We start from the raw sequence: 27,425 nt of genomic DNA on the forward strand, positions 1-27,425 counted from the left end.
GGCTGCAATTACCATCTGCAGTAATTTTGGAGCCCCAAAAAATAAAGGCAGCCACTGTTTCTACTGTTTCTCCATCTATTTGCCATGAAGTGATGGAACTGGATGCCGTGATCTTAGTTTTCTGAATCTTGGGCTTTAAGCCAACTTTTTCACTCTCCTCTTTCACTTTCATCAAGAGGCTTTTTAGTTCTCCACTTTCTGCCATAAGGGTGGTGTCATCTGCATATCTGAGGTGATTGATATTTCTCCCCACAATCTTGATTCCAGCTTGTGTTTCTTCCAGTCCAGCATTTCTCATGATGTACTCTGCACATAAGTTAAATAAGCAGGGTGACAATATACAGCCTTGACTTACTTCTTTTCCCATTTGGAACCAGTCTGTTGTTCCATGTCCAGTTCTAACTGTTGCTTCCTGACTTGCATACAGGTTTCTCAAGAGGCAGGTCAGGTGGTCCGGGATTCCCATCTCTTTCAGAATTTTCCACAGTTTATTGTGATCCACACAGTCAAAGGCTTTGGCATAGTCAATAAAGCAGAAATAGATGTGTTTCTGGAACTCTCTTGCTTTTTCCGTGATCCAGCAGATGTTGGCAATTTGATCTCTGGTTCCTCTGCCTTTTCTAAATCCAGTTTGAACATCTGGAAGTTCACAGTTCACGTATTGCTGAAGCCTGGCTTGCAGAATTTTGAGCATTACTTTACTATCGTGTGAGATGAGTGCAATGTGTGGTAGTTTGAGCATTCTTTGGCATTGCCTTTCTTAGGGATTGGAATGAAAACTGACCTTTTCCAGTCCTGTGGCCACTGCTGAGTTTTCCAAATGTGTTGGCATATTGAGTGCAGCAGTTTCACAGCATCATCTTTCAGGATTTGAAATAGCTCAACTGGAATTCCATCACCTCCACTAGCTTTGTTCATAGTGATGCTTCCTAAGGCCCACTTGACTTCACATTCCAGGATGTCTGGCTCTAGGTGAGTGATCACACCATCGTGATTATCTGGGTCACGAAGATCTTTTTTGTACAGTTCTGTGTATTCTTGCCACCTTTTCTTAATATCTTCTGCTTCTGTTAGATCCATACCATTTCTGTCCTTTATTGAGCCCATCTTTGCATGAAATGTTCCCTTGGTCTCATTCTATTGTTTTCCTCTGTTTCTTTGCATTGATCACTGAGGAAGGCTTTCTTATCTCTCCTTGCTATTCTTTGGAACTCTGCATTCAAATGGGTATATCTTAAGAAGTAGACATTAACAGTAGAGGAAGAGGTGTGTGTGTGTGTGCTTACCATTGACTTCACAAGCTTCATATTTAAAGTTTGATGTGACTTTAGTGCATTATGGGCCTCCCCAGTGGCTCAGCTGGTAAAGAATCCGCCTGCACTGTGAGAGATCTGGGTTCGATCCCTGAATTGGGAAGATCCCCTGGAGAAGGGAAAGGCTACCCACTCCAGTATTCTGGCCTGGAGAATTCCATGGACTGTATACTCCACGGGGTTGCAAAGAGTCAAACAGGACTTTGCAACCTTCAGTTTCACTTTAACTTAGTGCATTATTGTAAGGTGCTGGAAAGAACTTGCTACTCAAAATATGTTCTATTGTCTGATGTCTGAATTTCCTTTAAAAAGCTAATAGATTTGTTTAAAAAAATTTTTTAATGAATGCAACATTAGAAAAGAAAACTAGCCAAGTAACACTGAGCTGAGAAGCAGTGAACTTCTTTCCTTGTAAACAAGTTTTGAGAAGTTAAGATCAGAAAAAGAAATGCAGTTGATTCTTAGAACAACACAGAGGTTGAGTGCACCAACTTTCTGCACAGTGGAGTCTTCATGTGACTTTACAGTCAGCCTTCTGTATCTGCAGCATCAATCAATCACAGATTTTATAGTATTGCTGTATGAATTTCATGGGGAAAAAAATCTGTGTATAAGTGTACCTGCACAGTTCAAGGGTCCACTATAGTCTTTGGGGTGGAAGGCCCTTTGTGCCCAGTAAAAACAGGGCAAAAATATGCCAATAAAAAGTTAATTCACTTAAAAATGTGACCTAGAATTTGGTGCTTTTTCTAATGTTGGCCTACTGTTACATTTGGCATGAATAACAGCAACAGCAAAATAGGCCCCCTTAATATATATTATCTCATTTCGTCTTTACAAAATCCTATGAGAATGGTAGAATTATTTCTGTTTGAAACTTGAAGAAACAGGTTCGGTGAAATGACTGAACCCAGTAACTTACCCAGGAGAGTGTTATTGAGTACCAGAACTGTGGTTCAAACCCAGATTCAGAGCCCACTTGCTATAACACATGCAGCAGAAACATGTCAAATCTTACTAGAAGTAATCCTTTTTCTATGATTACCTTTTTGTTTAATAATGAAAAAAGAATAGTAAGAGGATAAATGTAGTAGGCTTTTTTCATTAAAAATAACTGATGAAAATTTTTGATAAAAGTGACAAAACATTTCCCAATGTCTGGAAACATGTAGGTGCTTGCAGATTTTGCTGAATATATATCCTTATCAGTGACAAAATAGAACTGAGAAAAGCAGTAAGGACGATCTGAATTATATACTACTACTTATAGAATTTATATGGGACCAAGTAGAATTTATTTATTATAACATCACATTTCTTTTGAAAGGTGCCTGATTATTACAAAATAATTAAAAATCCAATGGACTTGTCAACCATCAAGAAAAGACTACAAGAAGATTATTGCATGTATACAAAGCCTGAAGATTTTGTAGCTGATTTTAGATTGATCTTTCAAAACTGTGCTGAATTCAATGAGGTGAGAAGTGGGGGGAAATAGCAATGTGAAAGTAATGTTAAACCAAACACCTTACCAACAAAGGAGGAGATGAAGATATCTATCTGTGGTAGCATAAATTTTCAAAAGTTCGAGTCTATGTCAAGGAATGAAAAGAGGTTATTAGGAAAATGTTATCCACATATGGTGGCTCAGACTTTAAAGCGTCTTGCTTACAATGCGGGAGACCTGGGTTTGATCCCTGAGTCAGGAAGATCCTCTGGAGAAGGAATGGCAACCCACTCCAGTACTCTTGCCTGGAAAATCCCATGGACAGAGGAGCATGGTAGGCTACAGTCCACGGGGTCGCAAAGAGTCGGACACGACTGAGCAACTTCATTTCACTTATCCATATGTATAGTCAAAGGTTTATTATATGGTGAGTGGAAATGCAAATTACTGTTGACAAAAACAGTTTAGAAAATATTTTTATCTAACCCAGAAGCATTCTTTGTCATTCTCACCCTTATTTCTTGAAATATGGCATTTCCAGACTTTAGTCTTTGTGATATTGAAATATTAAGAATGTGGTTTAAATAATTCTTAATTAAGAGTTTTCTCAAAAACTTTATCATCTAAACATCTATCAGACTTAAAGCTTTTTGATGATAGTTTGTCCTTTATATTGGTTACTCATTCCAGAGGTAGATATTATGTTTGTTCTAAAAAACACCTGTTACTGGATTCTGATTACAGCATCTCTTTGGTATCTTTTTGGTAATCTAGATGAGTCAAGGCCTTTATTTACTTCTTATCTGCTCTTCTCTAGACTTTGTCTTGCCCCAGACCATTACTTACTTTACATCAAAGCTATAGGTAAACAGTTCTTTTGAAACAATCCACTGATATTCATAATCTTGAGGTAAAAGGGAGCAAAATATAAGAAATCTACTAGTTTTATTGACTAAACATTTTTTTAATTCATATTTTTATTCAACAGCCTGATTCAGAAGTAGCCAATGCTGGTATAAAACTTGAAAGCTATTTTGAAGAACTTCTGAAGAATCTTTATCCAGAAAAAAGGTTTCCTAAACTAGAATTCAGGAATGACTCAGAAGATAATAAATTTAGTGATGACTCAGATGATGACTTTGTACAGCCCCGGAAGAAACGCCTCAAGAGCATAGAGGAACGCCAGTTGCTTAAATAAGCACACTGGCCTGTGCTGGTTTTTAGATTTTTGTTTGTTTTCAAAATACATTTTGCCACTAATTTAACATCATTACCAAGAAGAGTTTGTGACCATCTTAAGTTTTCAATGTTTACTAGACTCCGATTTCCTTAATAACCATTTCTTTTAACCTTCTTATTAAGAAAGAAAGGAAAAGAGGGAGGAAGGAAGGAGAAAGGAAGAAAGAAGCATCAACAACAAAATAAGACATTCTTCCCACTTCCTGGATTTCAAACTGCAGTCCCGAGTGACAGCTACTATAGAAAGGACTTTGTATGAACTCTAAGTTGAAAATTTAATGTGGTCTGGATGTGTGCATTAATCCATTTTTAGAAAATACCACTACTCAGTTATGGACCAACATGAGTTAGGTGTACTGCATGTAAGTACAGTACTCCATGAATGTCAGTGGTAATAAGAGTTCTATCCTAGAATGCCCACTGGTGCACCAAGAAAGTAGACTAGATGCTGTTTAAGAAGGTGCCAATAGCATATCATGTAAGATGGCAACTGTATTAAAGAAAAAGGAAAACAAATGTTTGATTTTTTTTTTCTTATCTATAGAGGTGTTTGATATAGCAGGTTTTCAAGGCCATTTTTCATACGTTTCTAAAACCTCTCCTTCTTCCACCAGGGAAGGAAGTAAGTGTACTTGTTTGGTTTTGCTGTGTGTCTGTGTGTGGACTGGTGTTTGCATTTTAACTGTGCAGATGACCCTTTTATAACAAGACTCATTGTCTGCAGTATGGCTTTTGTGGCGCCATCCAGAATATGAAATACAGCAGTGTGTGCCATATTTGATGTAAAGATTCTTCAACTTATAGCCTTTGGGGCATTAAATACAAATTCCCCTGAAAGGGACCAGTTTTTGTGGTTTTCATCTGTCTTTATAAATTGGAATGAAAGTCTTTTGTGGAATTTAGAAGCAGGCAGTTAGAGGGAATTATAGTGAAATTTAAATTTTTTCTAAAGCATCTATTTTTCAGAATCAGAACCTCAAATTGATTCTTTCTGACTTAATCTGGGCTTCATTTTCATTCTCTTGATGGAGAGATGTAGAAAACCTACCTTCTGAGGGCAAGCATATTCTTCCTGGGTCAGCCTTGGCTAGTTTAATTGACTTTCATGTATTCCTTTTACTTGTTCAGTATCAAGGAAGGTAACTAGATGAAGATAGAAGAAAACTGTTGTGCCATTTCCTAATCTAACGTTTGACAGAATACATGAAATGTTTTAGTTTGCCAAAGTAAACCTTTATTTATAAAACATCAGTTGACATCAGTTGGCTGAGGATATTTTCCTCTTAGGCCAGAAGAATAACAATATAGCTGACTTGACAGAATTTTATCTTTTGGACGGTGTCAGGTCCCATGAATTAAACCTAGAGGACTTACTTTTATCCACATGGCATTATTTCTTCAAATGGATAATTTGAAAATGCCTTGTGGCTAAGTCATTGGATTTTCAGGTACTGCTGAAGATAAAATGAGAAAATACTGATTATTTATTGGCAAGAGCATCTCACTTTGTGTAGACTTAGTCCATATGTCAATTATGTATTAAAGGTTAAGAAACTGTAATTCGCTTTTCCAAATACGTGTTTCAGGGAAGTTGTTGTTGTATGGTTTTGAGTATGTATTTGCCATTTATTCTCCAAAAACAAACAGATTTTGGTAACAGTGCATTTACCACTTGATTGTCTTCTTTTGCTCCAGCATCTTTAGCACAGCAGCCATGGAGCTTTTGCTAATCAGTTTATTGTTTTTATGTTAGAATAGTTCCTTAGGACATTTTCTTCTTCCACATCTGTCTCCTTAGTTAAAGGAGGGCACTGCAGATAAATTTTGAGGATGATCACAAAGGGAAGTAGCACTTAAGAGTGAAAAATTATAATTTCCTAAATGCATCTGAGCCAGAATGTCTACTAATGTACCCAGAACTTTCACTGTTATATTCAGTGCCATATGAATCGTTTAAAACAATATTTTTCTTTCACCTTTATATATATATACATATATATTGCTGAATGAAAGGCACTTGACAACCACATATATTAGAAGAGTTTCTCTCTCCAAATAGCATTTTCTTAATAGTCTTTAAAGTCCTCTGACCTTATTAACAGGTGCCTATGTGTCCAGGAAGATCCCAGCAAAGTAGTCCTTAAATTATAATGGAAATAAGCTATCAGAAGAGCCTGACTATACCTCATGCCCACTTGGAAAGCATTCCTTTCAAAAGGTCAGTGCAACTCAAGCAACCTTGACCTAAACTTTGAAAACTCCAGTTTTTATGTTAGATCAAGATCTGATCAAAAACTCCTGGAGATTGCCCTCTATATTTAGAACCAAGAGCCTCATGTCATATCTGCAGGACTCCCAATGCTGAACGGGGATCACATGATGAGCAGGCCATGTGGCACCTAGAACTGACTCAGTCCAGCTCATCAAAAGTTTTCCCAGGTGCCAAGCATCTGATCTTTCCCATCAGTAAGAAAACCCAATACACAGTCAGTGACTTACAAGGATAATGTATACCATGATAGTGAAAGTGAAGTTGTGTCCAACTCTTTGCAACCCTGTGGACTGTAGCCCACTAGGCTCCTCGGTCCATGGGATTATGCAGGCAAGAATACTGGAGTGGGCTGCCATTTCTTTCTCCAATATTAAATTCCAAATACTATCTGGCACTACGATTATCTTGCCCTTTGAACTAACAGGCCCTGCTTTTCTTTTCTGAATTGAAGGGTAGGAAATTGGAAGTTCCTAGAAGGAAAATGTCCTCTTTTGGTAGCTTTACTTTCTTTTCCAAGCTAAAGAATTGGCTCCACATTTTACTACTACACAGTAGTGTAGACATAACACAATTTAGGACTGCTTCCAGAAAGATTCATTCCACAGTCAAAGGGTGAGTATATGAATTTGCATTTCAGTTTTCTCTTGCTGTTAACACTGCTTAAACTTTTAAATTTAGGTTACATGGAGAGAATAGTTAGACAGTGAAAGGAGGAACTAACTCCTTTTGATCTACAGATGAACGTGAATCCCAGCAGTAGGTTGCTTCACGGGAGCAAAAGGTTTTTAAATTTAAATAGAATATTTTCTTATTTTCTTTTCATCTGTATCTGTTATGAATGAGAGAAACTGAGTGATCTGATTGGCCATTAAAATTATGGACATAACCATGAATTCAACCATCTAATTGCTTGTTGAAATAGAAAGTGAAAGTCGCTCAATCGCATCCAACTCTTTGCAACCCCATGGATTATACAGTCCATGGAATTCTCCAGGCCAGAATACTGGAGTGGGTAGCCTTTCCCTTCTCCAAGGGATCTTTAGAAGACCTCCTTTAAAATAACCATGCACATACATATTTTTAAAAAGTTTTTGTAATATCATGTAAGTAAGAATTCATGTCTTTTTATGTATATTATCCCTTCATCTTGGATGTGAATTATCTAAAATTCACATCTTGATGGCTCATGTTCTTGAAAGAGAATAATGCTAGCCAATCAGATCACAGTTTCTCTCCCCATGAAGGTTTTGCTTATTGTGAAGGATATCTGAGGCAGTAGTCTTTGTTGTTGTTTTTAATTTGGGAGAGTCAACTGATGCTTTGATTTTAATAAAAATCAGCTTTGATGAATTTTTACTGTGAATATTTTACCACAACAAGGAATTTTTGATGGAAAAATTACTGTTTGTCATTCAGTAGAACATTAACTAGTGTGGGTCTCCTTTGTGTCCTTTGTATATTCCTCTATAAAATCGGTCCATTTAGGGATGAGCTGTGCATGCTAAGTCACTTCAGTCATAGCCAACTCTTTGCAACCCTATGGACTATAGCTGCTAGTCCATAAACAATAGGAAGACTTTTAAACAAACAAAAACAAAAGTCTAACACGGGGATTTCACCAACTTTAAAAGATAAGCAAAAAATTAGTTTGGCAAATGGGAAGGAAGAGGAGGGAAGGAAGAGGCAGCCTTTAAGGGCCATGCTTTGGCAATGATGCTGTTTCTCTAATCTAGTCGTTGAAAGCATTTACTGATGAGGCTGTGTGTTAAGAAAGCTCAAGATATAATAAGTCCCAAATAAAGGCATTGACATTCATATTACAGGAGGATTTTTTGACCACTGAAAACTGCTTTGAAGAGATTTAAAAAAATCAAATTCTCTTCTATACATAAAACTATAGGTCCAGACATTCAGCCTCTGTCTCATTGCATAAAGCAAAATATGCTTGTACAGAGACTAGAGTTAATGTTACTATTGTTAATACCTCAACTAGTATTGTCTTTTAGTGGACTGTGAAACCAATCCAAAAGTTTTTACAAATAAATGACTTGCTGTTTGTTGACTTCCGTTTCTACTAGTGCCTGAAACAATTAAGGTAAGCAATATTTATGAGTTTATAACAGATTTCTGAAATTCAATATTTGAATTGAAATTATGTTGACAGGGTTTGCTGTAGACTAATTTAGTGTCTTCTAGGAAGCTTGAGTACTAGACAGTTCTAGACAACATAGTATAGTATCTTAAGCTTGGATACCACCACATTGAAAGTTCCTGAAATCCTTGGGAAGGTGCTTAAGCATCAGTTTTGTCAGCGGTTTTCAGTCACTGCTATTCTTTAAGTATTCTTTACTGCTACGGTCAGCGTTAGGGTTTTGAGTTACAGTTTGTCATGGGTTGTTGTTCTTTTTTTCGGCTGCCTCAGGTCTTAGTCATGATGCACAGGCTCTCAAACTGTGGCATGCAGGCTTAACTGCCCTAGTGGAATCTTCCCCAACCAGGGATCAAACCCACGTTCCCTGCATTGGCCGGTAGAGTCTTAACCACTGAACCACTAAGGGTTATTTGGCTAACCCTACATGTGTAGCCAAGACACATTTGCATCAAAAATATTTTGGTCTAAAATTTTCTAATAACTAGACTAAGGTCTACAAACTATTTAAAAGTATTAAAGATGACAATTTAGGTAATCCAAACAAACTTTTATTCAATACTTCATGAAGAAGGCAATGGTTCAGAGAACAACAAAATGGTATGGAAGGCAGGAAGTTTTATGGGGTAAAGAATAAAGAACCAGAAAGTTACTACAGAGACCGGAAATTGCTTGCCATTTGGTGATTGGCTGACTGGATATATGGCATGTCTGGTCAAGTAGAGCATTTATTGGGAAATGAAAGTTAGTAAGTTTTAGTTTGTGTACATAGCACCCCCACCAGAATTGCCTTCAGGTCGGGCCTAGAATAGGCCTGGTACCACCTTTGGATCATTCTCTTGACCAGTTGAGAGTTTCAATTAAAAATATCAGTCCTAGTATGATTTTCAGTTACTTTTTCCACTTTGGGTCTTAGTGTAATGTTTAGAAGAGATATCAGGCTTGTGTTCTTGGAACTGGTTATGTTCTGTTCTCTTTGGTCGTTTTGGTCAGACAGTTGTTAGCTGGTCAGTGGCTACCCCACATGCATTTAAAACTTTCGTGAGTACACAGCCTAGTAGGGAGGCAAAAATTATTAGCATCAAAATAATACCCATGGTTTGGAAAGTCTTCCTGAACCGGGGTTTCCATGTCCAAAACTAACTAGAATCAAATAAGTCAAGAAATATGGATGCGGGGGATACTTCTCAAAGCCAGTTGGTCTGTTTATGTGTTTCATATAATTGGTCTGTACTTCTCCAGAAGTATTTATCAAGTGAGCTTCTTCCAAAGACAGTGAGGCATTGGAAAACAGGGGGGAAGTTTATGATGGGCAAAAATAACTAACTACAGGATCACCAGCATCACCACAAATCTAACGGTTGGAAGTTGGATTATGTTCAATTTGAAATGGCCTGAGGTATATGAGTAATAGCATTCTTGGGAGAAAGCAGTCTGTCTTGATGTGGACTACTCCTCCTCCTCCTCAGTTTTTGAGGTCTTCCATGTTTACACAGTTGTGAAATAAGGACAAAAGGTTTGACACTTTAACAGCAGTGTCGGTGGTCAAGAGTACTTGATAGGATACTTTGCATGAATCTCATTTTTGTAAAAGGATCAGAGTAAAATAATAACTGTCTATAAATGACAAGGCTTTAAAATACTAGTGGTTAGAGAGCTGACAAGAGTTCAGTTATGGAATTGACAATAAAAATGTGGTTATTTCTATGAGCTACAAATAGATATCTAACATTTTAAGATAACTGGAATTATGACTGATACCATTGTACTAGAATGTCAGATTATCTGAAAATTTAATTTCTTGATAACTTATATTAATAAACATATGCCCGCACAAATAACCTAACAAAATTAAATATCACTTCTTATCTGATAATGCTTTTGCAATAATTTCCAGAAGTATAGTCTTCCTCACAGGAAATTTTTCAGCATTACACAAAACATGTCCCAAATATCTTTCAGTTTTTCTGTAAAAGTAAGTCTATGCTCAGTAATTAATATTTCAGAATTTTCTTACTTGGAAATGATTCAATAAATATCCATCATTTAATCTCAGTATGACTTTAAGTTTTCAAGTGCCAAAAATATTTTGGAAAAAATTTTTAAGTAGATATACCATAAAACATGATTATTGTTGAAAAGCTCCTTTATAAACTTATTTATGTTTGTTAACAATTATGTTTGGATTACTCATGAAAATTTCATGAGACTTTAAACCACTATTATCTTCATCTAATTTCTTGCTGACAAATTCTGTAAAAGAAATAACATGAACTTATTTGACTTTTAGTAATCCTGGTAGTTTAGTCACTAAGTCATGTCCGACTCTTGCATGCCCACAAACTGTAGCCTGCCAGGCTCCTCTGACCATGGGAATCTACAGGCAAGAATACTGGAGTGGGTTGCCATTTCTTTCTCCAGGGGATCTTCCCAACCCAGGAAATCGAACGCAGGTCTTCTGCATTGCAGGAAGATTCTTTACCAAATGAGCTATGAAGGAAGCCATTTAGTAAGCCTAGACAGAATAAAAGTTGTATGTCCACATTATGTTCTGTTCAGTTCAGTCACTCAGTCAGGTCCGACTCCTTGCGACCCCATGAATCGCAGCACACTAGGCCTCCCTGTTCATCACCATCTCCTGGAGTTCACTCAGACTCACGAACTTTAAAGATGTGTCTATTTTAATTAAACAGACACAACTTAAACTACTTTTTTTAACCAAAGATTATCCTAGATCACATGAACTTGAAAAATATTTGGCTTAGTTTCTATATTTCTGAGACTTTATTTGATTTATATAAACTTCTATTTGTCTTTAAGTCAGTTTAATGGAGCTCTTCACAAATTTTGGCCACACCATCCAGAAGAACAAAATCGCACATCTGTGACATACATGTACACATAAGATCTGTATACTGATCTTACAGCTTGTTTTACAATTTTAGCCACGAGATGGGTATGATAATTCAAAACTCACTAGTTTATAAAAACAGTTGGATCCAAATTGTGTTTCTGGCAGATGAAATGAATTAAGGTTACTTGCTCAGATAGTTTAAACTTTTTTACTAGTATTTGTGGAGAAGACTTAAGATTTTTTTCATTTACCTAGTTTCCAAATACTGCCCATCCCTTTTTTGTAAAAAAATTTCCTCCCTGAAGTTTGCATTCCAAAGAGACAAACCTCAGTTCTAGCAAAGACACTTAAACATCTCACAGGCATCAACAAAGAATGCAGCTTCCTCCAAGAAAGATGTTACCTGAAGCCTGCATTTTTACAATACCTACAGGCCTTGGGGCTTCCCTAGAGGCTCAGCTGGTAAAGAATCCATCTGCAATGCGGGAGACCTGGGTTCAGTCCTGGGTTGGATTGATCCCCTGGAGAAAAGAAAGGCTACCCACTCCAGTATTCTGGCCTGGAGAATTCCATGGACTAAGGATCAGACATGACTGAGTGACTTTCACTTTCACAAACCTTGTGAGATAGGGGAGAGGTTCTGATTAGTAAAAAGGATAGGTGAACTTTTTCTGCTCTTACAAAGACTCAATTTGTGAAACAGGAAATAGAATTGGATTACAGGATTACAACCTGAAAGATACAAAGGGGACCATCCACCCAACACCAAATTTCAGACTGGACAGTGACTGTTCCTGGCTGTACTGAACAAACACCAAGAGCTATTACCCTCCCTAGATCCAGAGTCACTCCCAAAGAGAGCCAAAAGAAAGAAGTACTTAGACAGCTTCCGAAGAAGCTGGCAACAGTTGGTAAGCTGCAAATGGGATGGAACCCACATTTCTGTCCAACCATATTTTGTGGCCTGATAGTTGAACTGCCTCCATACACAAGAACAAAAAACCCCCATGTGTCAGCAGGCAGAAAGGCCAGCCAGTTCTCAGGATACAAGAAGGCAATAGCTATTCCTGGGAGAGGAATCAATAACCAATGAGTTCCCCAAACCAGACTCCCAAAAGTCTTCATTTGGAAAGGGAAGGACATGAAATTTCTCTCTGGACCAGAAACTCCAGGGACCAGCAAGAGCTGACTTTGGTAAGAATTCTCACTTTTGGCTAGCTTCTGTGGGTTTTCCCAGGATCCCCATCTACAGATTCCAGTGAACAGAATTTACAGTAAAGAGTGTAAGTTCTCGCCTACTAGGATTTTACAAGGTTTTCCATTTGTTTTAGTTTCCCCTTGGCTGTTTAAGGGAATAACTGTTAAGAGTTTATCAGAAAATCTCTCAGAGTCCCATTCACCCTGGAAGGGCCGGCCTTTGAGAGTAGATAAGGGGGTATTCAAGTTCGGGGGTGGGGAGGGGGGTTATTACCTTAGTTATCTGGCCTTGGAGGTGTTGCAGATTTAAAACCAACTTGATGAATGTTTTTGGTCTTGGCTCTTCAAAGTGGAAAGGCAGTTCAGTTAGGATTAGGAGACAGTATTCAGGTAAAGAAAAATAGTTGTTGGAGCCACATTTGTCTTGTTTTCTCTGATTTTTCAATAGCCTTTAGCATTGAATCTTTCAATGAAGCTGTTTTGGAATTTTGCAGCATTTTGGAGTCTTCTGCATAGCAATTAAAATATATCCCATTCTGGTTGATTTGGGAATATTTTCACAGGTGGTTCTTAAATAAACAATGTGTCTAACTGGAATGTCCCAGACGATGGCCATTGCAATGCTAGGTTGTCTTAGATTTTGCCATTTCTGTAGTTGTCTGCCGTTTCCAGGACCACAATTATTATGACAGAATAAGCAGGTGTGCCGGAAGGTGGACTGCTCAGTTTTTTGAAACTCAAGGATCTCAAGGAGCCTTAGGTAAGCCTTGGGTCTTTGGGAACCAAGTTACTACTTAGGGATGTACTCTGCTAGGTTGGGGATCTGGTGGTATTCCACAGTGTACTTTGTTGCACAGATTTTGTTTTGAGGTTGTCAGGTGGTCAGTGTCAATCTAACCCAGTCCATGACCATCTTAGCACATGAGTCTTAGATTTAGGTGGGAAGCACTCTGAAATCTCTTAAGTGTTTGATCCATGCTTACCAGTTTTACATCTTTGGATTCAAGATTCCCCTTAGCAATTGATCTATTTAATCTTTAAATAAGAAGATTTCTTTACAAAAGCAGTAGTCGCCCTAATGACTTTTAATAGTATGACTTGTGCTGCTTAGATGATGATGTGCCATTAGTTCAAACAGTTGTAATTTCTTATTTTCCAAGTCTCCCCACACTTTTTGCTGTGGACTTCTCTTTATGCATTTCCCTAACTGCTGCCACCCATTGTAGGTTCCCAATATAGCTGTCTTGGAACTTTTCTGAGAAGTATACACACGCACATTTCTTTTTCCCCTTACATAAAGTTTGTTTGGATCAGAGCTCAAATCCCTAAGTGGCTTGCCCTTGGTTATGATGAGAAAAACAACGCAAAGGGTTCAGTGGGCTCTTTGCCTATGCATCTTGCCCCACAGGCCATTGGAAGTCAGCTTGGGATTCCATCCTCCCCCACCAAAGACCGTTACAGATGATCAAAGAAGACGATTTAGGCAATCCAAACAAACTTTGACACTTGAAGCAGGCACTCTCCACTTGCAGGGGCCCAAACTACTGCAAAGGGGAGCTGAAGGCAGGAGGATAAAAATTAAGGAATAAAGAGGTAAGTAGAGAACCACACTTGGCTTGGTGTCTGGCCAACTGGCTGTACATTGTTTCTGGTCAAGCAGACCATTTACAGGGACATGAAGGTTATTTAAGTTTTGGTTTGCTGACATGGCACCTGGGCAGGAGTGGCTCCATCTTGAGCCTTCAAACTTACTTCAAAAAAACCAGCCTATGGCCTCCTTTTATGCAGCCTGAGAGCTGATAATGTTAACATTTTTAAAGGCTGGCGAGGGCTGTTGACAGAGACCATATGTAGCTCAGAGTCTGAAATGTTTATTCTCTGGCCCTTTACAGTCAGTTTCCTGACTTCAAGCCATTTGTGCCTGTGGTTCAAATAGGAATGATTTGCATACACATAGTTTGCTAGTCCAGGGACACTTCATCATTGTAGCAAGAAATTCTTTTTTTTTCCATTGCAAAATGGGGGTGGAAGGAGTAGGGGAGTCAAGTCATTGGGTATCGATTCCTCTTTTAAGAAGTCTACCATAAATCCAAAGAGCAACAGAAGACTAAATGTAAAAACATGGATGTTTTTCTCCCACAGCACACCTGTGTGCACAGGTATGATATGCACGCAAGTGATTGTTCTCCAGATGGCATATAATTACATCATGTAGAAAAGCTTGCTATACTGTAATGAAATTAGAGTCGAAATAGAATGTCTGGGAAAAAGTTTATTCCCAGCTACTTTGGTTATTATATACACAAGACTGAAATGAATTAAAGCACATTTTTTTGTGAATAAGTAATTTTCATTATAAAGTATGGAGGTCACAATTTAAGTATGCTAATTTTAATTGTGAATTTGATGACTTCTATTTGTTTTGAAAGGCTTAATGATACCACCTCAAATTCATGTCTTCAGTTCAGTCGCTCAGTCGTGTCCGACTCTTTGCGACCCCATGAATCGCAGCACGCCAAGGCCTCCCTGTCCATCACCAACTCCCGGAGTTCACTGACTCACGTCCATCAAGTCAGTGATGCCATCCATCTCATCCTCTGTCGTCCCCTTCTCCCCAATCCCTCCCAGCATCAGAGTCTTTTCTAATGAGTCAACTCTTTGCATGAAGTGGCCAAAGTACTGGAGTTTCAGCTTTAGCATCATTCCTTCCAAAAAAAATCCCAAGGCTGATCTCCTTCAGAATGGACTGGTTGGATCTCCTTGCAGTCCAAGGGACTCTTGAGTCTTCTGCAACACCACAGGTCAAACGCATCAATTCTTTGGTGCTCAGCCTTCTTCACAGTCCAACTCTCACATCCATACATGACCACTGGAAAAACCGTAGCCTTGACTAGACGGACCTTTGTTGGCAAAGTAATGTCTCTGCTTTTGAATATGCTATCTAGGTTGGTCATAACTTTCCTTCCAAGGAGTAAGCATCTTTTAATTTCACAGCTGCAGTCACCATCTGCAGTGATTTTGGAGCCCAAAAAAATAAAGTCTGACACTGTTAGCTACAAAATTTTAATACAGCTTTTGCTGTATACCTCAGGGAGAATATCAAGTATAGGTTTTGTCTGATACTTATTACTTATTCATATAAACATGAACAGACTTGAAGCCAAGCAATGAAAGCCAGCTTCTCTCTCCCCTAGATATCCCTCACCAACCTTAATGTATATTTTATGAAACTTCTGTATTGATGTCTTCCCTAAGAGACTATATATACAGCTAACTTATTTCATCCTCTTATTTTTCAAAAATATGATCAATTTCTTAACTACCAAGTAGTATACCAAAATTAAACCAGGTGTTTTTAAATGTGCCACAATTCTTTGTGAAGATGAAAATACATTTTTCTTCTTTGGTAAACAGGTTTGCAGCTCTTCATTTAATTTGCTGGAGAAAGAATAGATAATACTTTTTTTTTTTAAAGTCTTCACATTCAGCTATCTGGCACTAAAAACTAGTAATAGGAGGTTCTTTAATAAGGAATTAAGGGTCTAATATTTTTACCTGTGTACCTGACATGCAATAGTACTTTTATAATTCAATTACAGATATCATTTAGGGGAAAAAAATCACATTATACTTACCTTTCTTTTTTTTAATTGTTTACTAGGTTCATCAAAATAAGTTTTTAAAGTAATTCTAAAGTGGAATTACTACTATTAACTATTGGCCAGCTTGGTTCATTCAAATTATTTGGGATCCTATTGAAAGGTAAAATTTGAGGCATGTTTTAAACATTTTCAGAAGTTTTACTGTACCGGTTACTAGATAGCTTCACATGTTAAGTGCTCACGACACTGAGAGAGAGACCTACAGCCATTGAGTGGCAGAGCCATCAAAGGCTACATTCCCACACATATTTATTGGATCTGCATATGAAAGTTGTAGGAACTGATATTAACAGTAAGTCTTATAAATAGGCATGTAAAATAATATCATTTCAACAGAAAAGGGAATGGTTTTTGTCACTGGCTCATATGACTTGAGTCAGAAATCCATAAAGCATGTGAGATGATGAGCCAGATTTCAGTTTATATATATTATTACTACTTTAAAAAACCACCACCATAGAAAATTAGCATAAGATTTAGCACCACTTAATTTTGCAATCTAGTTTAAATTCCAGTCCATTTAGCATGTTCCTTTATACAAGTTTTGGATTTCCCTTGTGGCTTAGATGGAAAAGTGTCTGTCTACGATGCGGGAAACCTGGGTTCGATCCCTGGGTTGGGAAGATCCCTTGGAGAAAAAAATGGCAATCCACTCCAGTACTATTGCCTGGAAAATCCCATGGACAGAGGAGCCTGGTAGGCTATAGTCCATGAGGTTGCAAAGAGTCGGACATGACTGAGCAGCTTCACTTTCACCTTTATACAAGTTACTTAACTTTCCCTTGCCTTACTTTCCTCAACTATGTGAAGAGTGTGATAATCCTATTATTTAAGATTAAAAGGAATCATCTGAATCACCTAATACAATCCCTGGTTTTAAGGATTCAGTGATTAGGTCACCTTTCCAAGTAAGGAACCTAAACAAAGCCCTAAATTTCTAATTACCTAGCAAGTTATCTAATCTGTGATTAAAATGCATATTACCTTAAAGATTAAAAGTTAAAGGGAAAACAGAATAACACATCTTGAATCTAGGACAAGAAAAAATTGACACTAGCTTATTGTGCTTTCCCCCTCTTTATTCAGTAGTGTTTTCCAATTACTCAGACAACAAAACACATCTGTACCAGGACAAATAATTAACATGTGCACATGATTCACTATAAATAGCATATGGGAGCGAGGGCAGGCTGCATTCAGCCAAACAAGCATGATGATTTCACAGTCCCATTTAGATGGGGCAGCTCAGATCAGCCAAACTACAGTTAACTCTCAAACAGCATGGGGTTGAATTGTGCAGGTCCACTTTTACGTGGATTTTTTCCCAACTGTAAATATTCTATTGCTGTATGATCTGCAGTTCATGGTTGGTTGAATCTGCAGGTGTGAGGAACTGTGGACACTGAAGAGTAAGTTTTTAATACTGCAGGTGTGGATAGCCTGGAAGGTTGGTGTCCTAACCCCTGTTCAGTGGTCAACTGTATACACTAACTTCAGCTGCTCGCCCCCATTTCCCATGTGTGCGTGTACACACATGCCCTTGCCTGCCAGCAATAAGCTTTGTATTTAAGGCAGGGAAACAGAGCCAACTGTAAGGGCAGAGGGCTAGGAGAAGCTGTCTCTGATACAACTTTGCCCCCAGGAGCACACTTTATACTTCTGGGATGTCTTTTTATGTACTTTGTGTCTGACTGTCAGTATTGGATGGCAGCTGGTGCAGTGTGGAAGTTTTTGCCTCCACTCTTACCACGGGCAGTTGATAAAACTGGGGGTAAGATAGCGGGACCAACAGTAAAGACTGTGATCCTACAGGCAATGCAAACTGCTGTTTCTGACCCTATGGCCACATTTAGCTCTGCAGCACTGCTTCTATACAGAAAAGTGGAAAGGGTAGAATGCTGAAGTATCAGTAATACTCATTTAGTCCCAGTTCAAGCTTTACAGGAAGCAAAGGTTTGAAGTGAATAATCAGTATGCTGCTCAAAGTTACATGGAAGAACAATGGATACCCAATTTTTCTGCTGGAACCTGCTAAACAAATGTACCCTTGTGTGATCACAGGCTTGGGCATTATCACCTCTACTTAAAAGAATTTTCATACTCCAAGCTCATTTCCTTTGGTCAAAAGGAGAATACTTAGATTCCCACATCACTTACCTGTAGGGCCCGACCTTTGGTCTCAATGGGGAGAGTAAATGCAGAAATGGCACATACCACACAGACAGACGAGAAGAGACACAGGGCCCCCAGGAACGATGCACTCATAAGAACCTGAAAAGCACAAGGAATGACTCAATATACTGCACCCCAGTCACTTTTCAACTGATCTTCATGCCAAAGGGAAAATAAGGATTCATCCCACCAAATACGTAAATGAAAGGCTTTGCAGCCATTCTGTAAATTATGCAATTCTGACATCTTAGATCTAGTATTTATTTGGGCCAAGCTTTTGTAGGCATTTTGTGCTACTCTTCCAGAAGCTGGGAGTGATCTTAACATGCACCGGCCAGGTCAGACTTCTCCCTGCACCCACCCTTTGGGTATCACTGGAGCAAACCAATACCTTCCTACCCCTTCTCATACCAATTCAGCTCACTTAACCGGTAACCCTCTCCTTTCCTGCAACATCCCCCTCTGCTAAACGTCAACTTGCCCTCTTCAGTTCTGACAGGATGAACCAGGAGGAAGTCTTTGGGGAACAGATGTAGCGTCTAGGTCATGCCTTTACTGCCACTTCTGCTTTGACACCAAAATTCCTCCCACCTCCTGAATAATTCTAAACCAGCTCCACTTCATATCCTTTGCACCAGGTTCAAAGTCCAAGATGGTGTGAGACCCTGCTGGGTTCACTTGAGGTCACAGAACTGTGCTCCACAGCTAGGATCAGGGAGAGCAATTCCCTAGAGGGTTTCGGGCTCTGCTTGCTAGTGGGACTCCAGCAACCCAGCCAGTGTTACTGGATATTCTTTCAATAAAGTCTTATATGCCTAAGTTAACCCAAGTCAATGTTTATTGTTAGCAAGCAAGAACTCTGATACCTAATTATAAAAATGGCCAAAGAGGAAATGCTGATGGCTAACAGCACATGAGAAGATGCTCAACATCACTAATTATCAGGGAAATGCAGATCAAATCACAGTGAGATATCTCCTCACACCTGTCAGAATGGCTAGCCTCAAAAAGCACACAAATAACAGATGCTGGCACAAATGTGGAGAAAGGGGAACTCTCGTACACTGTTGGTGAGAATATAAGTTGGTGCCACCACTGTGGAAAACAGTATCGAGATTTCTCAGATAACTAAAAATAGGACTAAAGATTTCTCAGATAACTAAAACTAGGACTACCATATGACGCAGCAATGTATTTTTCATATATATCCAAAACAAAAACCACCACCAAACAAGTGAAAAATACTAAAAATCCTCTGGGGACTTTGTAGAAATGAGTCTTTTCAGGCTTCACTCCAGATTCACTGTATTAAAAACAAAGATCTGTAAATCCCTACTTCTAATAATCAACACACACCAGGTACAAATAGGGATATTACACAGTGATTCAGTCCAACAAGACAGCACTCCTAAAGGCTGATATACTGAGGAGCTTCAGATTACATTCTTTCAGTAAAAACTGAAAAAGTCACTGTGGTGATTTTTCAGTAAAAAACCATTCTCCACAGTTGACAGAACTGCTAGACAGAAGATCAGCAAGGATAAAAAACTTTACAATACCATCAACCAACAGAAGTTCACTGACACGGAACACCCCACCTAACACAACAGAATACATATTCTTTTCTAACCATGAAACATTCACCAAGACAGACTTCATTCTGGGCCATAAAATTAACCTCAAAGGAATTAGAAGAACTGAAACCATAGAATGTGTTCTCTGACTAAAATGCTATCAAAGCTAGAAATGACAAAGACAACAGCAAAATTTCCAAACTCGTAAACAATCCATGCGTCGAAACATTAAGAAAAATAAAAAGTAACATTGAGGGGAATGAAAATCCAGCATATTAAGTTTGTTGGACACGGCTAATAGGAATACAAATAAAGTATTTAGAAATAAACTTAAGAAATGTGTAAGACATAAAGACTAAAACTCTAAGGGACATGAAAACTAAATTTGTTCTTAAATAGAAAAACACTATTGTTTTAAAAAGTAGTTCTCAGATAATCTGTAGTAACTCTAATGGATCTCAAGTAAAATCCCAATAGGATTTTTGAATCAATTTGGAGGGGAAAAAAAATTTATTCTAATCATTAACATGTTTAAAAAGCTCAAGAAACTTCTGAAAACGTGTGGGTAAGGGAATCTTGAGGTGATTAACCCAAGAGCCACTAACAAACTTCCAATCATTAGCAATATGATATTGATGCCAAAATAGATCAGTAAAGCAGTGAGTCACAAAATAGATCCAAGTATCTATGGAAATTGAATTGCTACAGTAGGAGCACGTGAATCAATTGAACCAGACAAATGCTTAAGGGCCAGGAAAGCAGCTAAGCATTGTGTTGCTTTTTAAAGCTGGATCTTTAGCTCAGGGCTTAAGCATTAGTAAACTGTAAATAAAGAAATTAATGTTTTAGATGAAACACTGAAAGGCTTTGCTGTTTTAGAAATGTTTTTAGAAATATGGTTTAGTGGGTGCTGAAGGCCATTAAACATGACCCAAAACACTAGCTCTCCAGGTGAAAATAACTGTTAAAAAAAGTTTTAATTTTATATGTCAAAAACTTGACTAGTAACATCTTAAGGTAAACCATGAACAAAGAAAAAATATCTCTAGTATAATAAATAGTTCATGGCCTGCAGAAATTCTGCAAATCACATAAATAAGAAACTTACCCCCCAAAAAAATACAAATGGATAATAAACAGAGGAGAGATGCTCAGCCCTACTAATAAAGTACACATTAAGACATGATATAATTTATTGTCCACCAATATCAAAAAAGGTTAAAAGGGGATTTGGCAGTGGTCAATGACAACCTAGAGAGGTGGAATGGGGCAGGAGATGGGGAGTTCAAGAGAGAAGGGAATATGTATACCTGTGGCTAATTTCACATTAATGAATGGCAGAGGCCAATACAATATTGTAAAGAAATTATCCTCCAATTAAAAAAATAGAAGCAAAAAAACACTCAACCTGAAAAAAAAGGGGGGGGGGGGGGGGGGTGGTGATGATGGAAAGAAACAGATGCTTTAAGAGTGTGTTACTTACCAAGAGCATATAAATTTTTTTAAATGAAAATAATTTGACAAGATTCATTGCAATTAAAATATACACACCCTTTGACCTAAAAATTATTCAATACACTTTTTCTATACAAGAACACTCTTCCTTAGACATCTGTGGTCACTCCCACATGACTCTGCCCTATTATGAATGCCCTCCCTAACCACCCTACACCTTATCACAGAAAATGAACCAATCTGATCACATGGCCCACATCTTGTATAACTCAATGAATCTATGACACATGCCATGTAGGGCTAACCAAGATAGATGGGTCATGGTGGAGACTTCTGACAAAACGTGGTCCACTGGAAAACAGAATGGCAAACCACTGCAGTATTTTTGCCTTGAGAACCCCATGAACAGTATGAAAAGGAAGAAAGATAGGACACTGAAAGATGAACTCCCCAGGTCGGTAGGTGCCCAATATGCTACTGGAGATCAGTGGAGAAATAACTCCAGAAAGAATGAAAAGACCAAAGCAAAAACACCACCCAATTGTGGATGTGACTGATGTTGGAAGTAAAGGCCAATGCTGTAAAGAGCAATATTGAAAAAGAACCTGGAATGTTAGTTCCATGAATCAAGGCAAATTGGAAGTGGTCAAACAGGAGATGGCAAGAGTGAACATCAACATTCTAGGAATCAGCAAACTAAAATGAACTGGAATGGGTGAATTTAACTCAGATGACCATTATATCTACTACTGTGGGCAAGAATCCCTTAGAAGAAATGGAGTAGCCATCATAGTCAACAGAAGAGTTCAAAATGCAGTACTTGGATGAAGTCTCAAAAATGACAGTGATCTCTGTTTCCAAGGCAAACCATTCAATATCACAGTAATCCAAGTCTATGCTGTGACCAGTAATGCTGAAGAAGCTGACGTTGAACAGTTCTATGAAGACCTACAAGACCTAGAACTAACACCCAAAAAAGATGTCCTTTTCATTATAGGAGACTGGAATGCAAAAGCAGGAAGTCAAGAAATACCTGGAGTAACAGGCAAATTTGGCCTTGGAGTACAGAATTAAGCAGGGCAAAGGCTAACATGGTGTTTCCAAGAGAATGCACTGGTCATAACACACACCCTCTTCCAATAACACAAGAGAAGACTCTACACATGGACATCAACAGATGGTCAATACCAAAATCAGACTGATTATATTCTTTGCAGTCAAAGATGGAGAAGCTCTATACAGTCAGCAAAAACAAGACGGGGAGCTGACTGTGGCTCAGATCATGAACTCCTTATTGCTAAATTCAGACTTAAATTGAAGAAAGTAGGGACCACCACTAGACCACTGAGGTATGACCTAAATCAAATCCCTTATGACTATACAGTGGAAGTAACAAATAGATTCAAGGGATTAGATCTGATAGAGTGCCTGAAGAACTATGGACAAAGGTTCGTGACATTGTACAGGAGGCAGTGATCAAGACCATCCCCAAGAAAAAGAAATGCAAAAAGGCAAAATGGTTGTCTGAGGAGGACTTACAAATAGCTGTGAAAAGAAGAGAAGCCAAAGGCAAAGGAGAAAAGGAAATATATACCTATTTGAATGCAGAGTTCCAAAGAATAGCAAGGAAAGATAAGAAAGCCTTTCACAGTGATCAATGCAAAGAAATAGAGGAAAACAATAGAATGGGAAAGACTAGAGATTTCTTCAAGAAAATTAGAGATACCAAGGGAACATTTCATGCAAAGTTGGGCACAATAAAGGACAGAAATGGTATGGACCTAACAAAGCAGAAGATATTAAGAAGAGGTGGCAAGAATACACAGAAGAACTATACAAAAAAGATCTTCACAACCCAGATAATCACAATGGTGTGGTCACTCACCTAGAGCCAGACATCCTGGAATGTGAAGTCAAGTGGGCCTTAGAAAGCATCACTACGAACAAAGCTAGTGAAGGTCATGGTGAGGTGAAGTCGCTCAGTCGTGTCCGACTCTTTGCGACCCCATGGACTGTAACCTACTAGGCTTCTCCAACCACGGGATTCTCCAGGCAAGAATACTGGAGTGGATTGCCATTTCCTTCATGGAATTCTAGTTATTTCAAATCCTAAAAGATGATGCTGTGAAAGTGCTGCATTCTATATGCCAGCAAATTTGGAAAACACAGCAGTGGCCACAGGACTGGAAAAGGTCAGTTTTCATTCCAATCCCAAAGACAGACAATGGCAAAGAATGCTCAACCTACTGCACAATTGCACTCATCTCACACACTAGCAAAGTAATGCTCAAAATTCTCCAAGCCAGGCTTCAACAGAACATGAACTCTGAACTTCCAGATGTTCAAGCTGGTTTTAGAAAAGGCAGAGGAAACAGAGATCAAATTGCCAACATCCATTGGATCATTGAAAAAGCAAGAACATATGGAGTATTACTCAGCCATTAAAGAGAATACATTTGAATCAGTTCTAACAAGGTGGATGAAACTGGAGCCGATTATACAGTGAAGCCAGCCAGAAAGAAAAACACCAATACAGTGTACTAACACATATATATAGAACCTAGAAAGATGGTAATGATAACCCTGTATGAGAGACAGCAAAAGAGACACAGATGTATAGAACAGTCTTTTGGACTCTGTGGGAGAGGGAGAGGGTAGGATGATTTGGGAGAATGGCATTGAAACATGTATAATATCATATAAGAAACGAATTGCCAGTCTATGTTTGATGCAGGATACAGGATGCTTGGGGCTGGTGCACTGGGATGACCCAGAGGGATGGTATGGGGAGGGAGGTAGGAGGGGGATTCAGGATGGGGAACACATGTACACCCATGGCAGATTCATGTTGATGTATGGCAAAACCAATACAATATTGTAAAGTAATTAGCCTCCAATTAAAATAAATAAATTTAAATTAAAAAAAATAAAAATAGATCTTAAAAAAAGGTATTAAGCAATAGTCCTAAGGTGAACCTACTTGGAAAACCAAAATTCAGATATTAAGGAAATAATTTTATTGTACCAATTCTGAATCATTCTAAAGCATGACAAATAGTTTTCTCTGTTGATTTATTTTTATATCATTTTATTGTTTCCAGCAGTGTCATCATTTAAAAACCAAATTAAACATAACTATGGGACAGCCAAAAAAGAAAAAGCAAGAACATTCCAGAAAAACATCTGCTTTATTGAGTATGCCAAAGCCTTTGACTGTGTGGATCACAACAAACTGGAAAATTCTGAAAGAGATGGGAATGCCAGACTATCTTACCTGCCTCCTGAGATATCTGTACGCAGGTCAAGAAGCAACAGTTAGAATTGGACATGGAACAACAGACTGGTTCCAAATAGGAAAGAGAATACGTCAAGGCTATATATTGTCACCCTGCTTATTTAAGTTATCTGCAGAGTACATCATGAGAAACGCTGGGCTGGAGGAAGCACAAGCTGGAATCAAGATTGCTGGGAGAAATATCAATAACCTCAGACATGCAGATGACAACACTCTTATGGCAGAAAGCAAAGAACTAAAGAGTCTCTTGATGAAAGTGAGAGAGGAGAGTGGAAAAGTTGGCTTATAGCTCAACATTCAGAAAACTAAGATCATGGCATCTGGTCCCATCACTTCATCGCAAATAGGAGGAGAAGGAGACGACAGAGGATAAGATGGTTGGATGGTATCACCGACTCAATGAGCATGAATTGAATAAACTCAGGAGTTGGTGATGGACAGGGAGGCCTAGCATGCTGTAGTCCGTGGGGTGGCAAAGAGTCGGACATAACTGAGTGACTGAACTGATCTGAACAACCCTACACACCAGACCACCCCCACCACCAACTCTTTCCTCTGTTTTGTATGTGTTTATATGCATATTTTATATATTAGCAAACTGTCTCTTGCCTCTGAGGCACAGTTTTTACGATATTTGGAACATAAAAGAGCTCAATGACTAACACGGTTGCACAGAAACAAAGGTTTGCGTGATGTTCAGGGGCCCCGTTGTTTGTAAAAGCAGAAAGAAAGAACATTAGAGACAATTTCATCACCAAGGTAATGGCCATCTAATTATACACATCTCTGCAATGAAAGTATACACATCTACATAAAAGAATGAAGTTGATCTACACATACTAACATAATTATTAACGAGGAAAGACAGTTGCAATATGGGGATCTGTATATGGATGTGTGTGGATAGACTGATGGATGGACAGCTGTGTATAATGTTTGAACATGAACCTGTCTACATGTGTACTCACAGATGAGGATATATAGTGTAAAGAAGAGTCTGACTCCACTCATGACAGCTGACAGCCATTAAGCCTCACCATTCTCACTTCCCTTGTACTCTAGCTTCTGAACAAACTGAAAAGAAAGACTGGGTGCTTCATCTTCGGTGCTAACAGGAGATTCAAGCCACACAAGCCCCTGACCTCACATGGGAACCCTCAAATCTGGCTGCAAAAAAAACTCCAATCAATCGCCTTGCCTGCTCCCTCAGAGACCTCAACTATGTAACTAAGCAATAAACCTTTCATACCCTCTTGGTATATGTATGTGTCATCAGCCTTGTTATGCAGGGCAGAGTTGGAGGACGGGGGTGGAGTTCCATCTGTGTCTGCAGGTGACCATAACATGTAGATATGTAGAAAGATGTAGATATTTATGACATATTTCTATCTACATATATACAAGTATCTATGTATAATACATATGTAATAAGTTTATAGATGCACACATACAAACTGATATAATAACAGATAAGAGATATAATATATCCATTAAAAAGGCATCTGGAAGAATACACCCCAAAATGTTAAGAGATACAGCAGTTATCTCTACTGATAGAATTACAGGGAATTTTTCTTTTCTCAGTTACACATTTCTGTATTTGAAATTTTACAAGCAGCGAAGAGTACAGATGGGGGTCTCACCGCTAGAGTCCTATAGTCCATGGTTGAGGATTTTGGTCTTTATCACTGAGGAATGGCAAGGGCAAAATGATAAAGGTTTTAAAGCATAAGAACAACATAAGATCTGCACAGATGCAGGGAGGAAAATGAAGGAGGTGGCTCAGACGGTAAAGTGTCTGCCTGCAATGAGGGAGACCTGGGTTCGATTCCTGGGTCGGGAAGATCCCCTGGAGAAGGAAATGGCAATCCACTCCAGTACTATTGCCTGGAAAATCCCATGGATGGAGGAGCCTGATAGGCTACAGTCCATGAGGTCGCAAAGAGTCGGACACGACTGAGCGACTTCACTTTCACTTTCAAGAGCATGGAGAGACCAGGCAGGCTGCTATATTAGCCATCCAGTGAAAGGTGATAGTAGTCCACACCAGAGTGGTACTGGTGCAAAAGGAGAAATGATTAAGAATTTTGCATCTGTTAGGATGTAAAATCCAGTGGCTTGGGGACTGGCTATGACAATGGGAGAGAATAGAACGGAGGACAGTTTTCAGGGTGGATACAGATGCCAGGCACCGATGGAAACTGTGAAGAGGAGTGGATCTGGGGAGAGATGTTACGATTTTAATGCTGGCCATGGTGAATTTAAGATGAGCTTGAGATATTCAAGCAGAAATGTTGAGGGGCAAATGGATGTGTGAATGTGCATCTCAGAGGAAAGCCCTGATCCTGAAATATAAAGTCCGGAGTCATGTGCATATAGTTGGTAATTAAAACCACAAAAATGGGTGAAATCACCTAAATAGAGAGTAAAAATACGAAAAGACGAGGGTCTAATGTTGAGCAATAAGAATTCTCAATAATAAATTGCAGAGGCGGGGGTACCATGGATTCAGAAAGAGCAGCAGAGATGCAGGAGAAAGACTGCAGGTGATGGTGCCACAGGAAGGGGAGGGCACGAGGGCATGGCCATGAGAATCTATGAGAGGGAGCCATCCCATGAGATGGAAGGTTAAAATGACAATTGTATTTGCAGATGTGGAACCAGATAGACCATAGCAAGAAGCATTTTGGTGGAGTCAGGATGGCTACAGCCAGGTTGGGACATGAGGAGTGAGTAGGGGGAAAGAAATGAATACAGTGAAAAGAAAGAACTCTTAAATAGGGTGGCTGGAGAGAA

The 27,425-nt window shown here is 38.7% G+C and overlaps 2 protein-coding genes and 1 long non-coding RNA gene across 6 annotated transcripts in view; 2 read left to right on the forward strand and 1 right to left on the reverse strand.

Annotated features, from left to right (window-relative positions):
* The window catches only part of TRIM24 (tripartite motif containing 24), a 114,426-nt gene extending 106,805 nt beyond the window's left edge, over nucleotides 1-7,621 (forward strand). For all 3 annotated transcript variants that reach the window (XM_040259959.1, XM_040259961.1, XM_040259960.1), the window contains 2 exons: nucleotides 2,641-2,790; nucleotides 3,749-7,621. In XM_040259959.1, the coding sequence (XP_040115893.1) occupies nucleotides 2,641-2,790; nucleotides 3,749-3,958 (360 nt within the window). In that variant the 3' untranslated portion in view covers nucleotides 3,959-7,621. The remainder of the gene's footprint in view (nucleotides 1-2,640; nucleotides 2,791-3,748) is intronic.
* A 3,468-nt stretch (nucleotides 7,622-11,089) lies between these two features.
* Nucleotides 11,090-15,831, forward strand: LOC120877630. 2 transcript variants are annotated; one of them, XR_005724368.1, is made up of 3 exons: nucleotides 11,090-12,468; nucleotides 13,127-13,231; nucleotides 14,901-15,831. It is a non-coding gene; the product is annotated as an uncharacterized LOC120877630 (long non-coding RNA). The 2 variants fall into 2 exon arrangements; XR_005724367.1 differs by lacking the exon at nucleotides 14,901-15,831 and adding an exon at nucleotides 13,880-14,241 and having other exon boundaries at nucleotides 11,842-12,468.
* Nucleotides 15,825-27,425, reverse strand: part of SVOPL (SVOP like) — an 88,840-nt gene continuing 77,239 nt past the window's right edge. Inside the window, exons 14-15 of the mRNA XM_040259963.1 lie at nucleotides 18,291-18,404; nucleotides 15,825-15,909 (exon numbers count right to left, since the gene is read on the reverse strand). Of these exons, the coding sequence (XP_040115897.1) occupies nucleotides 15,898-15,909; nucleotides 18,291-18,404 (126 nt within the window). The 3' untranslated portion in view covers nucleotides 15,825-15,897. The remainder of the gene's footprint in view (nucleotides 15,910-18,290; nucleotides 18,405-27,425) is intronic.

This window comes from Oryx dammah, unplaced genomic scaffold (genome assembly GCF_014754425.2).
Source record: "Oryx dammah isolate SB20612 unplaced genomic scaffold, SCBI_Odam_1.1 HiC_scaffold_18, whole genome shotgun sequence".
In the NCBI taxonomy this organism is placed as follows: domain Eukaryota; kingdom Metazoa; phylum Chordata; class Mammalia; order Artiodactyla; family Bovidae; genus Oryx; species Oryx dammah.